This window comes from Sipha flava, unplaced genomic scaffold (assembly GCF_003268045.1).
Source record: "Sipha flava isolate LNK unplaced genomic scaffold, YSA_version1 217_pilon_pilon, whole genome shotgun sequence".
Taxonomy (NCBI): Eukaryota; Metazoa; Arthropoda; class Insecta; order Hemiptera; family Aphididae; genus Sipha; species Sipha flava.
This window is the reverse complement of record NW_020272843.1, coordinates 1,844,918-1,869,745: the sequence shown is the minus strand read 5'-3', so window position 1 is coordinate 1,869,745 and position 24,828 is coordinate 1,844,918. Positions and strand designations below refer to the sequence as shown.

General features: G+C 29.3%; 1 protein-coding gene and 1 pseudogene across 1 annotated transcript; one reads left to right on the top strand and one right to left on the bottom strand.

Annotated features, from left to right (window-relative positions):
• Positions 1 to 16,609, top strand: part of LOC112682983 — a 25,616-nt pseudogene extending 9,007 nt beyond the window's left edge.
• Positions 16,610 to 17,290: 681 nt separating this feature from the next.
• LOC112682990 (myrosinase 1-like) lies at positions 17,291 to 24,580 on the bottom strand. Its single transcript, XM_025553794.1, has 13 exons — positions 24,481 to 24,580; positions 24,189 to 24,264; positions 24,032 to 24,109; positions 23,130 to 23,350; positions 22,721 to 22,855; positions 21,239 to 21,361; positions 19,990 to 20,176; positions 19,666 to 19,763; positions 19,440 to 19,581; positions 18,281 to 18,420; positions 18,079 to 18,213; positions 17,790 to 17,896; positions 17,291 to 17,712 (listed from the first exon to the last, which is right to left on the bottom strand). The coding sequence occupies exons 2-13, from the start codon at positions 24,202 to 24,204 to the stop codon at positions 17,586 to 17,588; spliced, it is 1,509 nt and encodes a 502-aa protein (XP_025409579.1). The 5' UTR covers positions 24,205 to 24,264; positions 24,481 to 24,580; the 3' UTR covers positions 17,291 to 17,585.
• Between the last annotated feature and the right edge of the window lie 248 nt (positions 24,581 to 24,828).

Here is a 24,828-nt window from a genome sequence, read left to right as displayed (position 1 = left end):
GGGGGGGGGGGGTTAGTATTTAGATCTATACAATAAGTAAAAATAAACATATTTTTAATTTTGTTATACATTATTTAAAATATTTAAAAAGTTAAAAAATATTTAAACTACTTTACTTTTTAATTACATATCACATTAACTAGGATTTTCTTGTTTTGGTTGCCGAGTTATTTGGGACAACATCGAGTTATAACATTATATTAATGTTTACATCTATTATTGTCACACTATTTAGTTTAGTTTCACCCGTGGCGTTTGGCAAATATGTTTTTATTCTTTGTGATGTTGAAAAATTTCGCTCATTGCTGGCAGCGGGAACTGAGAGAGTTGATAAAATTTGAAGAATTTTTAAATTAGAAAGGAAAATGTATATATTATATTTACAAAGAGTATCAAATTTGGTAAAACTTGAGTTGCTGCAAATTGTTGATGCCACATTTTAATTTTACTCACAGCTGCTAACACAATGAAATCTAAATCATCTTGATACATTTGAAATAACTGCTTAATTTTTCTTCGTCATATATACGAGTACAATTGGATAATAGTAACATAAAATTAATATTTTAAACTATAAACCTGTAAGATAGATAAAATCGCTCATTTAATTAATTTAAAAAATGATTTACAAATTAATTGAATAAAGATAATCTACATTAATACTCAGGCAAATGTAACTGTGAATTGTGTCTGATTTTTTGCTTATATATATATATATATATATTTCTATGTTTAAGTAATTACATTTAGATTTAGCATTATTATATATAATTTTCAATTTACTTTTATTATTTAATCTTAATTTTTAATTATATTTGTCAGTAGTTTAAATAGCTTCAATCAGATCTATATACTTTATCTAAAGAAACTTATTTAATGATAAACTAATTTTCAACACAATTTCCAGTAGATATTTAAGATGGTGGTATAAATTCTGTTTGTATTTTAGCACACATCAATATGTTTACTCTTGGTGAAACATTATTGCCAATTCAAGTACAAATGCACCATAAACTATCAATAATTGCATCAGATAATTCAAGAAAAAAAATTATTGAATCATGTCTGCCTATCAATCTTGTTGGACATAATTGTTTTAAACGGTTTTGAGTTAGATTAGATTTTATTTCAGATAAAACATTATATTTTTTTTAAAGATACTAAAAGAATACACAAAATATATTTTGCTTCTGTAACTAGCCGTAGTACACAATATACGACAGGCAATAGGTACAATACAAATAAAATCTTCTCTACAATCTTATAAACCTTACTTCAGTAAATATAAAAAAAATGGAGGGAGTTTGTAGGAGTAGGCATAGATATAAAGGGGGCCATGGGAGCGATGACTCCCAAAATGTCACGAAACAAAACGAAAAAAAAAAATATAATATTATATGTCAAGCAATGATAAAAATTTTATTTTTCTATAACTAGCAACTATATCGATATATTTTCAAAAATCAAAAGAAAGTTAGATTTTGCTCTATAATTTTTAATTTAATTGCATATTTTTGTTATATTGTTCTTAAATAAAAAGATTTCTTTTTAATGTATCTACCTATTTTGTTTAAACTTTTAGTTGAAAGTGTACTCCTATACAGTGTTAAAAAATATTTATGGTTAACGGTAATACGTATAATAATACAGAATTATTGAATTGTATATATGTTATTATGTCTTCAATATTTCGACCCCCCCCTCCCTAATAATACACGCCTACGTAGAAAACATAACATTTTCCTATTTGGGCTGATACGAGTAATTACTTTGATGTAAAGTGTAAATGAAATTGATATGTATATGTTAAATTTGACAGAAAATACCGTTAGTATTATAATATTTCCGTTGATAACAGCAGTGTTTGTCTTTGAAAGCCATGGTTATCAACATATTTGTCAAATGTACCGATATCTTCCTCCTAAATATGTTTCCCATTCCAGAATTTTGCTCCTGAAAGTATACGACAAACGTTTACGCTGATTATAGAAGTAGGTATCCATGTACGAAATAACCGTAAAGATTTTTGATTTTATAAAAATGATACGTCCACACACTTATGACCACTCCTTTCCGCCGTCAAACAGCTAAAGCCATCAAAAAATGTTTACCCGTTTTCTAGATCAATGCAATATTATCTATATACGTTAGTGCAATGTTTTCTCAACTTTGCTCTTAATTGATTTGTTCGTTTCATGACAAGCACGGTCAAACGTGTTTAAGTTTATTAGGAACTAAGAAAATTTCTACGACCCGCCGATAATAGTTTGATATTGACGGTTTTAATATGACCCGACTGGAGTGAACAAAAACATAATATTTTAGCTGAACAATATGTAACAAATATATTACATAAATTACTATGAGTTGTATATTTTATCATGATAATCACCGAAAATTTGGAAAATTTTGGATAATGAGAGAGAAAAATATCAAATCCCTATTAAAAATCGAAACATTGATTTCGGTTTGAATAAGGCATGCTGTATTCATACGTTCCCGTACATTATGAATCATTACGCATCCATTGTGGGTCTAAAATATTAAACTTATGAAACTCATATCGACTTATCATTATAATTATTTTTAACCACTAGAATTTATAGCTCATAGTTACCCGTAAATTATTAAAATATTACCAAAAACATTAATTATAATTAATTGTAAATAAGTCATAACCATAATTATTTTTATTATAGTATTTCATATAATTCTAACATTTTGCTACAAGAAAATGGAATTTGTAAAAATTCTTTTATCATTGATACACTTACATAAAATATAGTTGACGATAGTTTTTTGCAATATCCATTACGTTATCTTTTTATCAAATATTTCCAAGTCTCTAAAGTGTACTCAAAAACATTGTTATCAGAAATTTCTTTGTGTACGATTTGAGCGATACTTGAATATTTTGAACATAATTTACGCTTATAGAACGTTGTAGGTGTGCATTTTTTGTAATTATTACGAATATATAAGATTTAAATATTCATCGACAAAACTTTTGCACATCGTTAAAATTTGATGGTCAACGAAATACAAAATAATATTAAATACAAAATCAAAATAAAAAATAAATACAAAATACATACTTAAAACCATTTGTTTTTCATTCAGCTTTGGCTCACACCTTTTAATACGAAAATATTATTCATTATCGATTTCCATTTCACGTTTACTTATTCCTATCCTGTTCAACCCGGGGCCATATCTTCTGAAAATTTTGAAATTGAAAATACAATTTAAGTCAATATTCCACAACCTGAATAAAATTTACCTTAGCTAGACCAAATAATACTTTTTCGAATTCGCAGTGATATTTAAAGTTATGAATATATTTTATAAATGCATTATTTTTTTCAACAGCCTATAAATAAAGATACTCAATGGAATTATTATTATCTCAACATTTAGTGAATGCAATTCAATCACCATACATGATCAGTCAATTAACTTGTAACTCTTAAACGTGACGGATAGACACTGCTTTTTTGGTTGGAGTAGCATCGATTTCATATAATGTTTAGGTAAAATTAACAACTTTAACCATCGCTTATAGATATTATTTATCATCAATGCTTTAACATATTTTTAATACTTTTTACTTTTAACACATCAATGCTTTAACTACTATTAAAATTATTGATATTTAACATTCTTTAAATATTAAGGTCTTACTCGTATAGTCAAAACTTTTAAAAATAACTATACGTCCTTAAAATATAATTTTAAATATTAGGATATTAATATATATATATGATTTTTTTACTATTTAATTTCATCTTTATATTATAATTATTATATTATTATAATATTATATTATAATAATTATAAAAACTAACTCGAAAAAAATATATTATGTTAAAAATGACTGATAAATTTCAATAAATACATGTTTAAAACGACTTATTTGAACATATTTTTAAAATCATTCATATGATATTTAATAAAAAAATTAAAACTTAACAAAAAAAAAAATTAAATATTTTTAAAGCTATTTGTAGTATTAAAGTAAAATTAATTGAAAAAGTGATAGAACTAAATGAAGAATAATTAAATAATTTATTAGAAATTTTTAAAAATTCTTAAAAAACTACGAAACTTATAAAAGCCATCTTCTTTTAGGTTAGTAAAAATAAACTTACTGTATATATGGTGAAACAAAAAATATTAAACTAGAATAAAATGTTGAAAAATAAAAACTAGAAAAAACAAAAAAAAAAAACAACAAGGGTAAGCAGAAATATCTTCAATAGAAAAAGAATACTATCTTTGAATAACCTTACCTGTACTTAGAAATATCAGCAACGTATTCCTGTGGGTTTCAGAATAAGATCAAAGCCATCAATAATATTTCCAGGGAAAAAAACATAAACATACTTTAAGAATAATACTGAAATAACTTTCGGGATAGCCAGCGGAATGGCAAAAGAAATCAAACCGAATAACAAATACTGCTCACTTGAACCTGCAGGTTTTTTTGGAAGTTCAAATGCGAGTTCTTAAAACAATCCAAATCATCGACCACATAGAAGTTGACTAGGAACGTGAAGCTTATACTAAATAAAACTATAACGAAATGTTCGGTTATGAAATTTAAAACTTACATTTTTAATTATTTATTCAACCATGATATTTTGCACAGTTTCATTGCCCTTAAACAGAAAATTATCGGTAGGTTCTAATATTTGATGTAGAGTCTGAATGAAAACACCATTATTTGTAATCGTTTTTAACGGGCTACTGGAGTTATTTCGTGTTCCGTCAATGTACATACCACAATGCAATAATATAATATCCATCAAATCATAGTCAAACAAATACTTGAATACTTAAAAGGGTGTTTCTATTTATATTTTAATACCTTTTTATAAAACAGAGTTTATAAGAAAACGCGTATTTTCTGTATTGTTAACACAACAAAATATTGACCAATAATTATCGTTTTGGTTTTCTAACAACTATCACAACGCGAAAATGCAATCTGATATAGCAGGGGAAAATATAACAAAACTTCCAAACAACAGAATTATTCGTTTTGAATGATATTACACGGAGTTTCATAGAGTAAATCTATTCTACTTTCGATTTTGGAATAATTATAAGTCTTGTTGAATTCTATGCGTGCTTTGTATAAGTTTTAACGATATTGTGTTACAAACATTGTCGACCATGAGTGCATTGCAAGATCAAATATAATACTCTAGCTCGTCTGGTCCGTTATCGAGTTACTCCATCAATTGTTAAACCTTCGACGATTCGACTGGGACGTAAAATAAAATATCCGATTACACTTTCCGGAACAAAACGTTGACGTTTTGACCGTGAAATGTGGTTTTTTCGATTTGTTCGCCATTTGTGATAATGTGGAAAATTAAGCATGTACTACTTGAACGGTTGTCAAGAAAACAAGTTAGCGATACGTTAAGCTATCGCTAAGTAATTATGAAAAAACGCACAACTATCGTAATTGTTTTTTAAAATGAACCCCAATCACTTAAAAAAAAATGAACTTTTATTGAAAAACTAAAATTAATGTTGTAAACTTCAAAATCGTGTACAGCTTAAAGTTGACTACAACTTATGGTTTAATGTTCATTTTACGATCTTGAGTAGATTACACTTGCCGTAAACTCGAGTAAATTATCTCCACCGACCGCATCTGCATTGTGTTTTAATGCTCTGCGACATTATTACCTAGCCGTAGCGGAATACTCGTAGTATTGCGCGACGTCGGGGCCAAGGTGCGATGCGAGATAATGTAATAGCAGGAAAAATATGTTGTGTATCAATTATCGAGTCGCGTGACACCGGCAGCGGACGCCGCCACGCAAGCATGTCCGACTCGCTGTGCCGATGATCAATATATTATTCGTTCGGCGTCCGCTGCACTCGTCGTCTCCCGCCGCCAACCTTTTCCGTCTCCATTATTTTTTGTCTTTCCGTTTTCCTCGGTTTTCCCTAGCATTTCCCCTCAATCCCACTTGTTCCGTCCCGTTCCGTCCCTTCGTCCGTTTTGTTCCGTTTTACGAGATTTATTTATAACACAATGAGCGCAACTCTTGCACGACCCGGTCATTTCCATAGGGTTCACTACCATTCATAACCGTTCCACGCACGAACGTTTCGCAAGAGCGCGTATAGTATCGCACGGCGGCGCGAGTTTAAAAATTCATGAAAGTACGATCGCCCGACTTTCGAAAAACATAATTCCCTTCACGCGTTACCGTGATGCTCGTCCGTTTACCAGATAATTTATTCGGTCAACATTATACGAACAGCTGTAACGGGCACTGTGTACGAAATTGAAAAGTCGACGACTTCAGTTACCGAGTTACTGTTGACGCGATAGTACCTATTTAAAATCAACTATTCCCTAAACGAATTACATTTTTCCCTGCAATGAAATGTGGCTACTATTATCAGTTGACTGATTTTTTGGCCGCATTAGGTGCATTCTTTTTCTGCAATAGATTCCAGATGATAAAATTAACCGAAAACATATTTTTTGTACATACTATAGTTTTTAATAAAAGTAACCAGAATAATTATTGTATAAATGCAAAGTACACCTACCATTAATTTCAATATGGCTCAGAGTAACACATATAATCATTGTCTGTTATAAATATCGTAATGTTATATAATTATAATGTACCCTTAAAAAGTAATATTTTTAACTAAGTTAAGGTATTTCTTCCCATTAAAATTGTAACTTTTACTAGTTAATACAAGAGAATTAACTTTAAACTTAAAACTTAACAAATCAACTGAACGAGTTAAAAAATAGTTAACACGTTTCTAATTTTTTAACTTGAAACGATTTTAGCTTTTACCAATAACAAAAGCACGTGTGTGTGTAAGTTTGCATGTTTATGTATGTATGCGAGTGTGCATGTGTGTGAGTATTGGTGTATGTGTTATGTGTGGTATACGCTAAAAGTCATTGTATAATTGAAGCGGAGGAACAGGTCATTCGTTGATGGACGTTTGGGCGTATTTAAGTAGAGGTTATTCGCAGCTAGTAGACATCGTATACGTGAATATTTTAGCAGACAATAATTCAATAATGAAGTTAAAATATACATTATATCAATATACCCTAAAAATGTAAACATTTTTTTTTTTTTTTTTAATTCATATCGACCATCAACCAACAAATTATATTTAACAATAATATATAACAAATTATATACTGTATTATATAACTATATTATCAAGATTGATTGTGTAATGCGAGTAGGTGATAAATTCTCTTGGAACCGTCGATTTGGAGTGTCTAGCATATTATAAGCGGTGAAACCGAGAACCTCAATAAAACGAAGAACCAGACTTAATCTCCTCAAACATAATATTAAAAAACTATTGTAGTGCCGAAAAAGTATTTTACCCATTTCGATGCACACCACATATCGTAGTCAACTGATCGATTCCTCTATATTGTTTTTGGCAATTTATCAATGTATTTTTTGAAAACGCAGAACATAATAACCTATTTCTTTAATTAAAACGTTTAAAGGTTAAATTTAATGGCGTTATTAAAAATGTATCATAATGTCAAGCAGTATTAATTTATCAAAGCTCTAAGAATGAGCTGTATTCTTAAAAGTCGCATTACGATTGGACTTGAATGCGTTCCCGTAACAGAGACGTGAAGGATCTCGAATATAATATATTATGAACTGGTATTGAAAACTATGCTTATAATGAAGTGGGTTATCGCTATCGTGACATCACTCGAAAAAAGTTTACTAAAACGATCGGTATTTTCTCGCTACTTTAAATCCATTATTTTATTTAGTTAGAAAAGTTACGTCTACTTATATATATATATATATACATATAATCTACTTGTATATCTGCGAAGGTTTTGGTGTGAACCAAAACTTTCAGTTGCGTTTTTAAAATGTACCCCTGTTGGTGTGTACAATATATTATTTGAAACACGCAAGCCATGTAATAACGTGAAACTTTTTTGATTTTCAAAGGGTTCTGTAACGATCAGACATCAACATAGTTATTTGAAAAAAATATAAATGAAATAAAATAATAATCATGTTGCTTTTCGTTTCCGGTTAAATGTTATAAATGTCTATACCGTCATAACAGTACACATATAGGGCAACAAGTAATTGAATTCCCAGGGTGTAGCTAACGCACACATTGCCTCCTCGGCTACGCTGATCCCCACTACCACCACAAAAGGGTGCGCATATGACGGATGATATTGCAAAGAACGAACTACATATTATTAATATCATTAAGCTTCATGCGCATCTGACATTATCGCGACGAATCAAATATCATACCGTAATGTACGAAAATAAAGATAAATGGTTTTCGTCTGGGAGCATGCGAACTCGCACGCGAACCGACGGTGTTTGCATTTCGACACACTAGCAACTTGTGTGCTTAGCCAACGGATTTAGATATCCGGACTATGAGAGCGGTGGCGAGATCCACATTATTGCGGGCAACATCGGTGGCACGCGATATTGTTTAATTAACGCTGGCAGTCGCAATGTCACCCGTTTTCGTACATAGGACACCCGCCGAACGTGAAAAGAGAGAGAAAAAACGGAATTACGCGTCGTACACCGAACGCTGAAATCGTTCAGGGTTAGGAGGGATCCGGGTGCCCGGTGAACGCCCTTTTAAATACGTCACTGATTCGCATGGAGTGAGCGCAAAAGTTAATTTTGTTATACTCGCACTATAATACGCCATACCAGGTTCCGCCGGTACACTTGCTGGTCGTGTAATAGCATGTCCACCCATTTCTTTTCTTATTCATATTTTTCAAACAATATTGTACTACATACATTTTGGGTTCACCGGTATTGGCGGGAAACAGGGACGGGGACGGGGGAGTTAAAGGGCAACCAGAAGAATAATTATAGAGAACAGAAGTAATAAATAATTGATATTTTACGTGTCTCTTCGCACGCGTAAAGTACAAAAACGACGTTTAATTAATTGCACGCTGCACACACGCGCCCGGCGAACACCTTCAACGCGGGATTCATCGCTCCAACGGCATTCTACTTATACATAATGAAACGCTATTTTATTATTGTTTAAACCCTCGGACACGTTTTCGTATTCCAATTAATTCTTAACGCTCATTAATCATAGTTTTAACAGTCTGTGAGATTCTTCGATGGGATCATTTTTTTCAACGACGATGTTATTATATTGTATTTTCACGCAAACACCATTTCATTGAATACGACTTTATGTGTACTAAAATATATTTTTCCAATGCGATGAGTACCTGTCCGTACGGGTTTGATATTACAATACACGGAGACACATAAAATACACACTAACACAATATAATATCAAAAATCAATGACGAATTACTTAGACGAACGTGTCGCGGTCGAAAAGTATCATAACATACCATGTTGAAACTATTTATTTTGTTTAATCTAATACGAAGCAAGTGGTTTTTAAATTTTTTTTAAATTTTATAGGACTAATTATTACATTTTGGTTTAAAAAAAAAAATTATGAAAAGCCTTTTTTACACAAAGATATTACTATATTTTAATAGTATTATAATATTACATATATTTTTATAATACTCGATGTGTGAAATAATCAATTTTAAAACATAAAATAGTATCTTCATGAAGAAACATTTATTCATCCGTTCTAGTATCTTGTTTCTTTTATTGTTAGTGTCGTCCAACCCGATGATAATTCTATAACCAGACGTGTCACACTCGCAATACTCACAATACACTTGTATGACGGTGTTAACCACGTGTCATAATACTTTATCTCAGTAAGATTTTAATATTTAAATACCAAAATGAAAATTAATAATTTTCTTTAGGTCAATGATAATAATTATTATTTGTTTAACTGCTCATAATTCCTTGATATTTTGATAGTTAAGTTAATTATTAAGGGAAACAATCGACCAGATCAAAATCTAAAATTTTTATCACACCCTGTAAATATGTTATAAGCAACGAATAATATTTTTAGCCTTAAAATACTTGAATACGTATTTCGTCATAAGATAAAAAAAAAAGCACAAGATACAGAAATACATTGTTTTTATTTTCAGCACCTTTAAATAAAACATTTTTGAAAATGATTTACTCTCCATCATAACATACTTATCGTACGTGTCGTATTTTTGAACCATCAAGAAATTATATTAAACTAATTATTTTTCTATTTTAACTAAAATATATCCACAGAATATACAACTATATTTAAAAATATTAATTTTTATGAACATACAGTACAGTACTTTATATAAATGATAAGTACACAAACATAAATTGTACTATTTTTACGCTTCAGTTTTCTGTTGATTTTATTACATAGTTTCGAAATTATAATATAAAATAATATATTATTTGATATTAAACAACATAATATACATTATCATGTACAATTTTCATATGTAACCGCACTCTTGCATGTTTATATTTAATTAATCGTTGGGCTAATATTTTGGTGAATTTTTTTCAGGAAGAACATTTAATTATATTTTTAATATTACGAATAATTTGATTGGATTTTTCGTGTACATAAAACAGATATCTAGTGTATGGTACGCAATGTTTTGCATTGATCTGTACATGACCATTGGTACATGAAATATAATAATTAAATGTTTTGCACATTGAAATGTTTGAACTATTTCAAATTTTCATTCAAATTGGAAACATCCAGATGTTGAATTCTCCAGTGTGCTCAATTAATGTTTGGTATTCTGTAATAAATTCTTCCTTTAATGCATATACTACACGTAATACATTATTAGGAATACGTAATATTCTACTTAAACAAATGTAATATTATATTTGGACAAATTTAATATTATGATCATGATCATTATCAACAAGCGTGTTTCATGTAGTTGTGTGGCTAAAAGGAAAGTACGGAAAGATAAAAAATAAATAAATATTTATTACACCCATTACAATTTTTTGTGTTTTTATAACGTTTGGTACAGAATACTTTATTACGAGTAATATAATACACTTTTATTTTTATTTCATTATCATCTAAATTATTTAAGCCTAGACAAATGTTAATGCGTTTTCAATTACATGATTCTAAATAAAGTTTGATTACATTTAAGTTTTTTAATTTTTGAAGTTTTAAAATTAAAAATGATTGAAATTACAAATTGTTTAGTGATTCCATGAAGATGGTTTTATCATCTACGAAGAGAGAAATATGCGTACGTGGTGATTGAGGAATGTCGGAAACGTATAAGTTGAATAAAATAGGACAAAGTTTAGAGCCTTGAGGTACACTAGCAGAGATAGACTTGAGGATAGAGACACTGTCATTTACTCTAACTAAATATTGTCTATTTGTGAGGAATGAGCGAATTATATTAAAGAAATATGTTGGAGTATTTATGTTACATAGTTTAAAGAGTAGGCTTTCATGCCACACTTTGTCAAACGCTTTTGATACGTCAATAAATATTGCGTCAGTGTGACATTACATTTCAAACGTTGAGTTGATATGTTCCGTGATCCGTAAAAATTGTTGAACGGTAGAATGATTTGTTCTGAAACCAAACTGGAATTTCGGAATGGTGTCCGTGATGTTCAAATAATCGAGAAGTCTCGAGTGTATGACGTTTTCGAACAATTTTGATAAGGATGTTTGGAGACTAATAGGCCTGTAGATATCAGGATTTGTCTTATCTTTTTCAGGTTTCTTTATGAGAATTATCGTCGATATTTTCCATTTGATTGAGAAATAACCAAGACGCAACAGTGAACTAAATAAGTTAAACAGCAGAACCAATCTTTTGAAGGCAATTTTTTAAACATGAGATTCGTGATTTTATCGTAACCCGGTGCTTTTTGATTAGAAAGATTTTTAATAATTTGCTTAAATTTGTTTGGAGTTACATAACCAATAGATTATTGAACTGAATAGTCAGGTTGCTCCAGTGCATTCTTAAAGTATGCAGTGCGTGCATACTAACTCTGTTATCGTTGTTGGGGTTACCTATATGGTTAGACGAGAATTTATAATGCAGAATATCTGTGTAACACGTTACATTAATCTATGTCAGATATAACTAGTTTTGAATCTGTGTGGAGAGGAGGGATAATGTTAAAATCTTGATTAAGTAATCTTTTAGTTTATTTTTATAAGTTTGACTTGCCAGGATATAAGTGAAGAAATGGATGGTGGTAGTATACATAAACTAGGTGGATTTGACGATGCAGGGTTTGAACAAGCTCACGCAGCATCCGTAATGACTTCCGTGAAGTGATCGGCGGTTTTTTCAGCAGTTTGAATTGTAAAAATAGTTATAGGTATTTTAGACTTGAATGCATACTGTTTTTTTAATTTAATCCAATCCGGTTTGCCTTTAATTAATGAGTTATTTTTCTGGTATATTTGATGAGATGAATTTATTGTTATTTTAACCGGGGCATGGTCGGAGTCGAGTTCTGCTAGGGGTTCATGTATATAAGTGAATGGTACTGATTTGAGTATTAGAATACAGTTTCAAATAGAATGAATGAATTACCCAAAAATCAAAATAATTCTAAATTATTATAAAAATTGTAAAACTTTTTATAATTGAGTTATTTGAGTTGTATTCATAAAATACTTATTCAATAAACATTTCAACTAAAATTCTGTAAAAAACAGGCGTGCTTTGATTACAATGATTTTTCGTAGTTTATAAATAGGTTTTTTTTTTACGTTTTGGAATACAAATAGTATATTCAGAAAATAGCATTTTCAAAGTACTAGTTCAATCGAATGACAGTATGGGAAAAAATGTTTGAAGTTATTATTTCAGCTTAAAAAATATGACCTCGATATTGTTCATAACAAAATAAATAAATAAAAAATAAAGGAAAAAACAACTGTCATAACATTGAATCATATATATAGGATTCAAATAATTATAAAAGGTAAAATCATGTTTTTATATATACACTAGGGTAGTCCTTATTTATGAACTTCATTAATGTTATGTCATGGGCTCGAAATTTCGTTTGGTATATTGACAAGAAAATTTTGGTAAAATTTGAATTTGATAAGTCAACCCCTTTCGTGCCTCAATGGGGTTAAAGTTGTATGATAAGAGGGTGAATTATACATTTTCACCTGTAATGTCTTAAATTCTAAATTTAGACCATACATGTATAGGATTATTTTTATAATTATGAATATTTACTACAAAAAAAGGTATCTTATAAATATTTTGTAAAATTAATACTTTTTCGTAAAATTAAGAAAAACCAGTCAAAGTCAATTTTTTTTGGAAAATGGTTCGTTTTTTAGTTATTTATCTGTATTTCCTTAAATTTCATAGCTACACAAAAATTGTAAATTAGCAATATTTTTCCACACAATATTATCCATCCAATACTTTTATATTTAAAAATGTTATGGTTTCCCTTTTTCAAAGTCATCATTATTTAATGCAGTTTTATTAAACACGAATCACACTAAACATATACCTAATTATATAATTTTGATAATTATAAAATATAGATTTAAGATAATAAACTTTAGAATTGAAAAGTATAGATAATGTTTTGTTATTGCCTTTGTGTAGATAATATTATATTTTATTATTATACTACCTACATTATAAAACAGATAATTAAATAAAGTTCAAATAATAAGTTGAAATAGATTTAGTTGGTTTCTTTCCTTCATATTATCCGTGTGTACTTAATAGTTGGATTATTTACATATTATTTTATTTACGTTTAACTTTAAGAATAATTTATAAAATAATAATAAAATGCCTAGACAACAATTATTTTTAATTGGAACTATGAAAAACCAAATTACTGGCTCTAAATTACCATAAAAAAAGAGATTGCCTAAGTGTTTTATTTTACAATATGTGATTCGTCAAATTAAATTTAAACGAAAGTTCACATCTGGTGATCGATGAATATATGGTTTTTTGGAGAAAAGCGCGTATTCCTACGCAGTATTCTTCCGACTGTGCGACTAAATTAAAAAAGTTATATGAGTATTGGAGATCATTGGATAAAAATAAATCAAGAAAAACAGACACACAAGAAAAACGTAATAAAATATTTTTAGAAGAATTAGACGATATTTTGATATTGCTCATGCGAACGCTTTGAATACAATAAAAATTGAAGAAGATAAACAGTTTTTATTAAAACAACGGCAAAAAGGACGTCCAGGGTGTATGCTTGGTATAGATATGAAATTGACGGGTGTCGAAAATCGTAAAATTTGTCGACAAGAAGAAGAAGAAAAAAGAAAAAATATACAGCAGAATGAAACAGAAAATTTCACAGGTAATTTTTAATTATAATATAATATACATACGGCGGTATTTTATGTATTGACAACCATTTTATTCAAACTATTTTAGTTTTAGACGAAGTTCAGGATTTTAGCAGTTCAAATTCCGAGTGCGAAGATATAGATACAGATATAGATATAGAGGAAACCGTTGACATATATGATATTCCTAGGCCTTCAAAAACCAACGCGTGCAAAATAAAACATTATAACACCTCGTTTAGCAGCAGTTCTTGATAAATGTAAAATCAGTGATCAGGATACTGTACATTTATTAACAGCAGTAGCAGAATATTTCCAGGTAAATTGTTCTGAATTTTTGATAAATAGGACAAGTATAAAAAAAAGCTCAAGAAAATATACGTAAACAAACATCGGAAACAATTAAAACTAACTTTTTAAATCTTGACTTAAATTTTGTTATATTACACTGGGACTCCAAATTACTTCCAGATTTATTAAACAGAAAAAATGTAGAACGACTTCCTATAATTGTTACGGCACCAAATGTAGAAAAACTTTTAGGAATCCCTCCATTGATCTCAGGTACTTGAAAAGATATTTATTCTTCTGTGCACAACACATTACAAGAATGGTGTCTGGAAGATAAAGTCCAGGCGTTTGTATTCGATACTACCGCGTCTAACAGCGGTCGATTAAACGGATCATGTGTTCTTTTAGAACAATTATTAAATCTTAATATTTTATTTTTTGCGTGCCGCCATCATATTTTTGAGATTGTCCTACAAGCAATTTTTATTTATACCAGAATTACTGTTAAAACTGGTCCAGACATACATCTATTTAAGCGTTTCAAAAATAATTGGAAAAATTTAGATTTAAATAACTTTAGGATATTTTTAACATTTCCTAGTTTAAATAAAAATTTAAAAGCTGTTGCAGATGAAATTATTTTATTTTGTGTAGACAAACTTAATAATCACTTTCCGAGAGATGATTATAAGGAGTTTATACAGCTAGTTTTAGTATTTTTAGGAGGAATACCTCCAAATGGTATACGATTTCGTCAGCCAGGTGCTTATCACTTATCTCGATGGATGTCAAAAGCTATATACTCTTATAAAATTTTAATGTTTTGTGATCAATTTCAAATTTCAACAAAAGAAAAAAAGTCATTGGAAGATATATGTAGTTTTATAGTTGAATGTTATATTCAAGTGTAGATTTCGGCTCCAGATATTATTACCGCTCCTATAAATGATATTATGTTTTTAAAAAAGTTATTGAATTATAACAATAATAAATTGGGAGAAGTCGCATTAAAAAAATTCATAAACCAATTGTGGTATTTGAATGAAGAATGTGCTGTGTTTTCATTATTTGATGACCTAGTTGACTACAATACTAAACATCGAAAGGCAAATAAAATTTTGCAAGGATACGAAGAAAATATAAACGAAGAAGAAAATGAAGGTTCAAATAAAAAAATTAACGTACAATTTGACGATGTATCAAATTTTGTTAATCAAGATCTTCCATTTGCCCTGCTTAATAATAAATCATGGAAATTATTTCAACGATTTAAAATATCTTTTAATTTTTTACGAGAAGATCCAAGCACATGGAAAGCCTTGGATGAGTATATACAAGCTAAAGAAATATTATCTGCACTAAAAGTCGTTAACGATACAGCTGAACGTGGAGTAAAATTGATGTAGGAATATAATGAAAAATTCACTAAAAATTAAGATCAAAAACAATTTATTTTACAAGTATGAAATATTTATATAATCTTGTGATATTTTACCTATATCAAATAATATAAATACATGTAACTTTTTTAGGTTGTTCAATAATATCCAGGGTTTAGCCGTGAGATTTTAAAGAAAACTTATGCCTATTAATAATACATCATTAATATTATTTTTTAATATTTAATGAATAAACTTAAAATTAAATTTGATTAATGTATTGTGTAACATGAATACAATATTTAAAAAATTAACATATTTTAATAAATAAAAAGTTGTAAAAACCTATACTTTTAAGATTTTTCTTGATTATTTACAATAGGGTTAATGTACCAAAAAAAATGATAACTTCTTTTTTATAGATAATATTGTGTGGAATAATATTGCTAATTTACAATTTTTGTGTAGCTATAAAATTTAAGGAAATACAGATAAATAACTAAAAAACGAACCATTTTCCAAAAATATTGACTGGTTTTTCTTAATTTTACAAAAAATTTACAAGATACCTTTTTTGTAGTAAATATTCATTATTATAAAAATAGTCCTATACATGTATAATCTAAATTTAGAATTTAAGACATTAGAGGTAAAAATGTATAATTCACTCCCTTATCTTACAACTTTAACCCCTTTGAGGCACGTGAAGGGGTTGACTTATCAAATTCAAATTTTACCAAAATTATCTTATCAATATACCAAACAAAATTTCGAGCCCATGAGTATAAATTTTTCAATTTCTTTTTAACCTCTATAACTAAGGACCACCCTAATATATACAATATACAATTGCAATAATTTTACATCGTGTTTTAAACGAAAATAATGAGTTTTTTCTTTGTTCAAACGGTAAACGCTATAATTTTTAAATCAAAGAGTTGAAATAGATAAAGAATTCATTTTGGAATTAATAAACATACTCATAAAAATGTCGCCCATCATCCATTACGGTCATGTCATTGTATATGGACTCGCACGAAGTCGTGGATTAAGATTCAGTGGTTATACAGTATAGGTATTACATTGTAACCAATATCTTTGTCTATTAAAATTGTCTTGAAACATCGAAGTTACACAAGATATATTTTTATGTTACGCATACTGTTCTATATAAAATAATCGTTTGGAAAGGGTAAAAAAGAAAAACTCGAAATTCGACTATAGAGTATTACTATATTGTTACAAAATATGTTACTGACTTGATTGAATATATAATATGGTTAACATTAACATTAAATTACAATATTTTAAGTTTCAAGGAAAAACAATTTTTTTTTTATATTTAGACACATACATACGAATAAAATTACTATTTAACCGTTATATCACAAAATATTTACCTGGAAGTGGAATTTGTTTTTGAACAATTGAAAGAGTTATTGAAGGGTATTAATCAATTGAGATGGAGAAATGACAACACGTTGTAACGTTCAGTTAGATAAGCCCTGCATTTATTTTTGTATATGTTCTTTTGCCAATCGAGATTGAACTAATATTGTATCTACTGCCCTAATTATGTTTACAATAATATTTTAATTGATCCCCCTAAAAAGTGTACTAATATTATTCGTAAGCAAGAGCCTCTACTGTTCTTTCTTTGAACAATTTCTCAAAGAAATCATATGAAGGCTTCTTAGAACGAGGTCTATCCTTGTCATTGAAGTCCACGCTTAATATGCCATAACGTTTTCTAAAAAACAGAAATAGAGATACAGTGAACGATGTATAAAAATTTAAAAAAAAAAAATAGGTTTAAATAATATTTACTCAAAATATCCAAATGACCATTCCAATGAATCCATAAACGACCAAACGCCGTATCCAATAATATTAACACCATTCTTCAAGGCTTTGTCGAGTTCCGTTAAAATGCCCTGCAAAGATAAAAAAAAATAAAATTCAAAAACACATTTCCATAAGCCGTTCGATCTCACAACACACAAATATAATGGAACGGAGTAAATATATTTGCTCTGTCCAATACAATAACAGCCAGTAAGTATTTGATATTTAACATGCATAACACATGTTGAAATATAAACATTTTTGTACTCACTCGATGATATCTTATTTTTAATTCAGATTCATCTTTGTTAGGTCCCTCATAACGGCCATTTTCAGTAATAAAAATCTTAGGATTGTTACAATGTTCAACAAACCAGTCGATCACCTGAGTGAAACCCTTATATGTCTAAAATTGAAAAAAAAATTTAATAAAATTACATATATCAAATACTTCTATATATTTTGATATTTACGTCGCTGAAGTTGTCTTCGTTCATAGCGCCAACCAATCCAGTGTCCTTTTTCTGTAGTTCTGTACCACTATATTCATCTTCGTTCATAGGTCTTAATATGTAGGAGAAATAGTAATTGATACATATGAAATCATACGAACCTGTAAATAAATAAATAACAATTACGATATTGTTATGTATATTTTGACTTTTTAAGAAAATTTAAACAGTTAAGAGTGACCATCCATGAACAGTGGCGTAGCCAAGGGGGGGCTAAGGGGGCTATAGCCTCCCCCATGGGCCGTGTTTATATGTATAATGTATCTTGACTATTTAATAGAATCAATGCTCGTTTTAATCAATGGCTTATTGATGTTATGGCACTTGAAGGACTTATTCCGGCCAATTTAAATATGTATGACGATAAAAATATTATAAAAGCTGCTAAAATATATGTCCAAAATCTCCTTGATCAGAGCTACAATCAGAGCTGACCTGTTCATATGGAGGCAACAATGGAGTCAAAATACTATTCCAAAACCGAATTCTGCTCTTGATTCACTCTCTCATCGCACCAATTTTCGACCTAACATTAAAATACTTTTACAATTATTCACCACGTTACCTCTTTCACTTCGGAAAGAACGTTTTCAGCACTTAATCGCTTAAAAAATTTTTTAAGAAGCACCATATCGGAAAACTGACTGATTGGGTTAGCTATGGCTAATATAAATAAAAAAGAGCAATTCGATGAAAGTGAAATAATAACTGAATTTGCCAGAAACTCGCCTAAGAGAATGCAGCTGTCAGAGTGGAGCAAGTGACTGAACACTGAAACCAAAATTATTATTATTATTATAAATTATATATTAATAAATATTTTTAAAACTATACTAAAATGCTTGAATTACGTTTAAAAACTTGGTGGTAGATTGTGGGGGGGTTAAGGGTGAATTCTCATATCCTCTCTTACCTAACTTATCCAAAAAAAGTAGTTAGCCCCCCCCTCCCATTTAAAAATCCTGGCTACGCCACTGTCCATGGATATGCATTTTTTCCTGTAACTACACAATCTAGTACATCACAAATACTCTCGAATTTATGGCATAGTTTTGTTGAAACATTAATGAACTTCACAATATACTATTTTCACATATAAAGTTACGTAAAGCAATTTTACCAATAATGTCTTTCTTTTCTTCCTCCGTAAACGGAATGAGACGTTCAATGTTTATATTTTCGCGTGCGTTCACTTCGTTTATGGAATCGATAACCCTTTTCGGGAATTCACCACTGATCAACGGCTGAGTGAAAATACCGAGCTGCGAACAAATAACATTTAAATGAATATCCTGCTCAAACCATCTAGCATCGCGTATATAGTATATAATTGTAGTGTACAGTACGTTGAAATCGTATGCTTTCCTGACGGCCTCTTGATGTTCTTCGAGTTCGGGATCATGCGGTATGAACGCCGTAGTGTCCAAGCACAAACTGATCTCACCTGAAAAGTGCACAATAAACGTCAATCAATATACGGATAGTTGCTTTTATACACACAGTTTCAGGCATACAGATAAATTATTTTAATGGTCAATCGCGATACCAGTCGCAAGCGCGGGGACGATTTCCGTAACGGTATATTTTTTTTTTCCCCCAGACGCAATTCACAACCGCGGAAAATTAGATCGTAACGAAAAAAAATGCGAATGTCTCACGAAGCGCCTCACCTTTCTGCTGCTCCTTGTACGATTTTTCGTAGATCCTGTAAGCGGCCGCGTGGGCGAGCAATACGTTACGTAAGGCCATGTAATCGACTATGCCACTGAACTGGGAACCGAGTGCCGGCGCGACTTGCTCATCCCCGTATGCTTTAATGACGAATCTGGGCTCGTTGATCGTGGTCCACATTTTCACCTGTTCGTTACGATGGTATAACGTTAGACACGTACTATTGATATGACACCCTGTTGTATACACATCCCATGAATACATCCAGGTGGGGTGAGTAGACAAACGATTGGCTAATCGTGCAATGAGCGGAGTCAGGGGTACATTTTATTTTAATCCTTTTTTTATTTAGATTTTCGGCAAAACAAGAAACGTAGTGGTTATACCCTGATATGTGTTTTATTATATTTTATGCTCACGATGTCGACCAGAAGAATAGTTCCGGTAATCGCGATAGAAAAAGTAAAATGAAGGAAATTAATTTAAATTGGTGTATTAGAGGGGACATTTTCTTTAACTTCTCAACGTTTTTTTGAGACATTAGGAAAACCAGAGAGGACATGACTAAACACTTAAAATATTCACCATGACCCCTCAACTTAATCACAAACAATCACTTATTATTTTTTTAAGCAATATTTTTTAGATTGTGTACACGATATCGATTGAACAGGATTAAATATATATCGTTGTACAAAATCTCCTATAATTTTCTTAATAATTGAGAAAAATTAAAGAAAATATTTTAAGAATATAGCAAAACTATCGGTTTACAGGTTTTCAAAATAAATACAATTTATTTGTAAGAAATGGTCATTTTTTTTTAAGCTTGAAAAATCAATACAACAATACAATTCACCCATCTCAATACGATACGTGACCTGGAAGTCTTTTTTCACATTCGATGTATTTTTATTAATAGAATTTTTGAAATTAATTAAAAGACCTATGCTCAAACATATTGTGTTTTATAACAATTTCAGAAGATTAAATCATCATCACAAGAGCAATGTTTTGTTTTAATATAAGATCATGAATCATGTACAATAGATGTTTTCGCCAATTTTCATTTGCTGCAATTAAATATCTTTATGCTAATTGTATTTCTATGCATATTTCCGATTTTACTTGAATTCCGACTTTTTGTAGTAGATATACGTAGGTAGCCTACGGTCTAATTGTCTATTCCGCTCAGAGAACATTGCATAATGGCCACTGGTTTACTAATAGAACGACTGTATTGCTCACCTTGTCACCGTATGTTTTGTATAGAAAGTTTACGTAGTTGGAAAAGTAGGTGACTATGTTCGGGTTCGCCCATCCACCAAAATCTTGGATGTATGATGGAAGATCCCAGTGGTACATCGTTACCTGAAAATTCGTTATCCAAATATGTGTTTAGGCGGAAAATAAAAATATTTGAAAAAAAAATAACGGAAATGTTAACGTGCTTTGCGTGTCACATTTGCACGTCAGTTAAACATCGTAAATTGAACTAAAAATATTATGACCTATAAAACCTTAAAAATGGTTTTGTTCGTGTGCGCCTCGAGATGACTGCACAATTGTATATTCGAACACTCTTTTAAAAAAAAAAAAAAATTTAAAAAATTATACAATTAAAACGTAGGTTAGAGTGTACTATTATCATTATCGGATTTTATAGTAGCTCCAATGACTTTTTAGCCATCGAAAAAACTAAAATAAGTATGGATCTTCATACAATTTGAAAACATACTCACAAATATCACAAATATTTAGATTATACAATTTAAACATTATTTAGATATTAGTGTATATACTTTACATGATGCACCCTTCCTTAAAATTTACTTGACGGAGCCTATACTTTTATTCCTTTGACAATATGAATAAAGTCCTCAAAAAAAGCAATGCATATGTGCATTAGTGCAAATTATTTTTGATAAAAAATTAAAAATTAAACTTAAAAATATAATATAGTTAATAAAATATAAAGATTTGTTTTCGTTCGTTCTAAACTATGTATATATAAAATACATTTAAGAGAAGACGAACTTCACAAGAAATTGCAGATCTAATCGTAACTGAAAGCAAAACTAATCAAAATGTATGAATGGTTACTATAATATTCAAGTATTAAACCATTGTAATATATGACTATTTTTAGTGAGAATCTCTTTATAGACTATTCACGATGAATAAAGTTTTGTAATATTTAAAAAAAATCAGTTTGAATATAATACGATTTGCTCGTGGATGTATTTCTAATGCGTTTACTCCTGTCAGATGGTTCAGATTTTCTAATATATGGCAATTACATTACATGAAAATCCGTGGATTTTCTAATTACTTTTATAGAATGATAATTATATAATATCACTGAATCTTATTGAATCAGTTATGTAATAATTTCGAAAAATCTAATAGATCGCAATCGTTTCTGGAGCATAAATTATAATACATAACATATTTGATCGTTAAAATTATATTTTGTTTTATTGGTTCATTTTCTGTACTTTATTTTATTACCGATATATCGTACCCGCGATCGATTTAGTTTTGGAAATTTCTTATTGATATTATTATTATAATTGATTTTACAGTTCAGTTTGGAAATCTTACTATTTTATGAGTCTATATTATTGCGCAGTTTTCGATGTTCATGACCGTTTCTCAACAGGAAATAAATCAATTATCATTTCTATTATATTAGTATAATATAATATAAAATAGTTATATATAAGTTACCACTGGTTGAATATTGTTTTCTACAAGTTTGTCAATCAACGTTTTGTAATATTCTATTCCTTTTTCATTAGGTAATCGATCATCTCCTACGGGCAATACTCTTGCCCAGCTTATGGAGAACCTGTAGAAGTCCACCTGGAAAATATTATGCGAATATTTTAATTGTCGTAATTATTATCCACGGTCGATTAGCGTTGACGAAAAATATATTCAAAACCATTTAAATGCGGTGTTCGTAAGATTCATAATACCTATATTATTACCTTATCTATAAAGAATTATAGCATAAAGTTGTACTTCTATTTTTCATCACGCAATTTATAAAATATAAATTAGATATTTTGCAATTGTGCATTAATAAATATAAATAGAATAAAAAAAATGTTCTCGTAATATCTTGTATACTTACTCCGAGTTCAACCAAATTCTTCACGTCTTCGTCGACCTTGTGGTAGGAATCGCACGCGATGTCTCCATTGACGATATATGTCTCGTGGTCATGGTTTTTACCAGAAAAGTTCGCTCCGAAAAAGACGGGGTGCTTATTTCCCTTTGGTTTGGAAATTAAGTGAGTCTCACGCTTAATATTTTTGTTGTGGAAATGGTCGTCCCAAATGTTTGGAGATTTGCCTGTAAGATAATAATACAACTATATTTTTTTCTGTTTCACCGCTATGTCTATAATATCGACGTGCAGTTTGCTTGATGTGTAAAATATACAGTCAACATCCCATAATAATTATAATTATTATGAAGGCATCTCTATAACGGATTTCTAAATATTAAAATTGAATACATTTTTCACTGTAGTTAATTTTATTATTTTGTTGTTGTAACTTTCTAGTTAGTGTTCGTAAAATATAGAAAAATTCAAAACCGACCTCATACAAATCTTTTTAAGTACCATTTATTACCACCCAATGTTTCTTTGTTCATATCTATACGATTTTTCACAAAAGTAATGAATAAAATATAGAAAAAATAAACCTTTATTAAGTTTTACCTGTTTTTCTTAGAATTTATTACGATTTAAAATTATATTATTATTTTTTATTATTTTCTAGTCTGTTTAAACTTTTTCAATTCATTTATTTTCATTATAATACTATATGTGCTTTTATTAAAATAATCTATTACAAAAATTATATTTGGAATTATATAAAAATTAAATATCATATTCAGTTTCCATCACATCAAAACGGTCTGTATTATAATATTATAGTTTCTATATACAATGAAATATGTGTTTTACATTTATTTTTTAAGTCTTTAATGCTATAACCTGCTATAATACAAATTATCATGACTTACCATCATCATTCCATCCTCCTTCAACTTGATATGCACCGGATGCTGTTCCAAGCAAAATAGTGTTCGGGAATTTGATTGCTGAAATGTATAGTGCAACAAAATATTTAATGATATGGAGGAAAAGTTTTAAATTCAAACTGAAATGCATTTTACTTACATTCTTTTGAAGCCATTGTCCGTTTTTTTAATTTTTTTTATAGATATTATTCACGATCAATTAGTATTTGGTTTAACTAGAACATATTATTAAAATGGTATTAATAAGTAATCTAAAAATACTAAATATTATTCGATATTATGTCACATATTATCTTAAAACAATTCTGTAAATCGAATAATAAAACTAGCTTTTTATTTATTTATTTATTCGTAAAGGTTTATGAAAACAGAAATTGTTAATACTAAAATAGCTGTAAAAATATATTATGTTTATTTATGTAATATATTACCTGTATTAGAAGTGGTTAAATTTCTGCAAACCGTGAAACTATTAGGACTGTAAGAGATGCACGACCGCCTTTTATACGCCAAACATCATAAGCTACGTTTTGCTGATGGATGAGAATATCCATTTATCTCGTATTAATAGCAATTAATTTAATATGAAATTATGATTTTAAATTTTGTACATGTATGATAGCTACGTTTTGCCGATATATGAAAATTTCCAACACGTTATGATAGCTGATAATTTATTATGAATTTATGATTTATAATATTAGTGAAATATATACTAAATTACCCTTATAAAACACTTACGTAAAACGACTCTTTTGAGCGAACCGACACTTTTGATT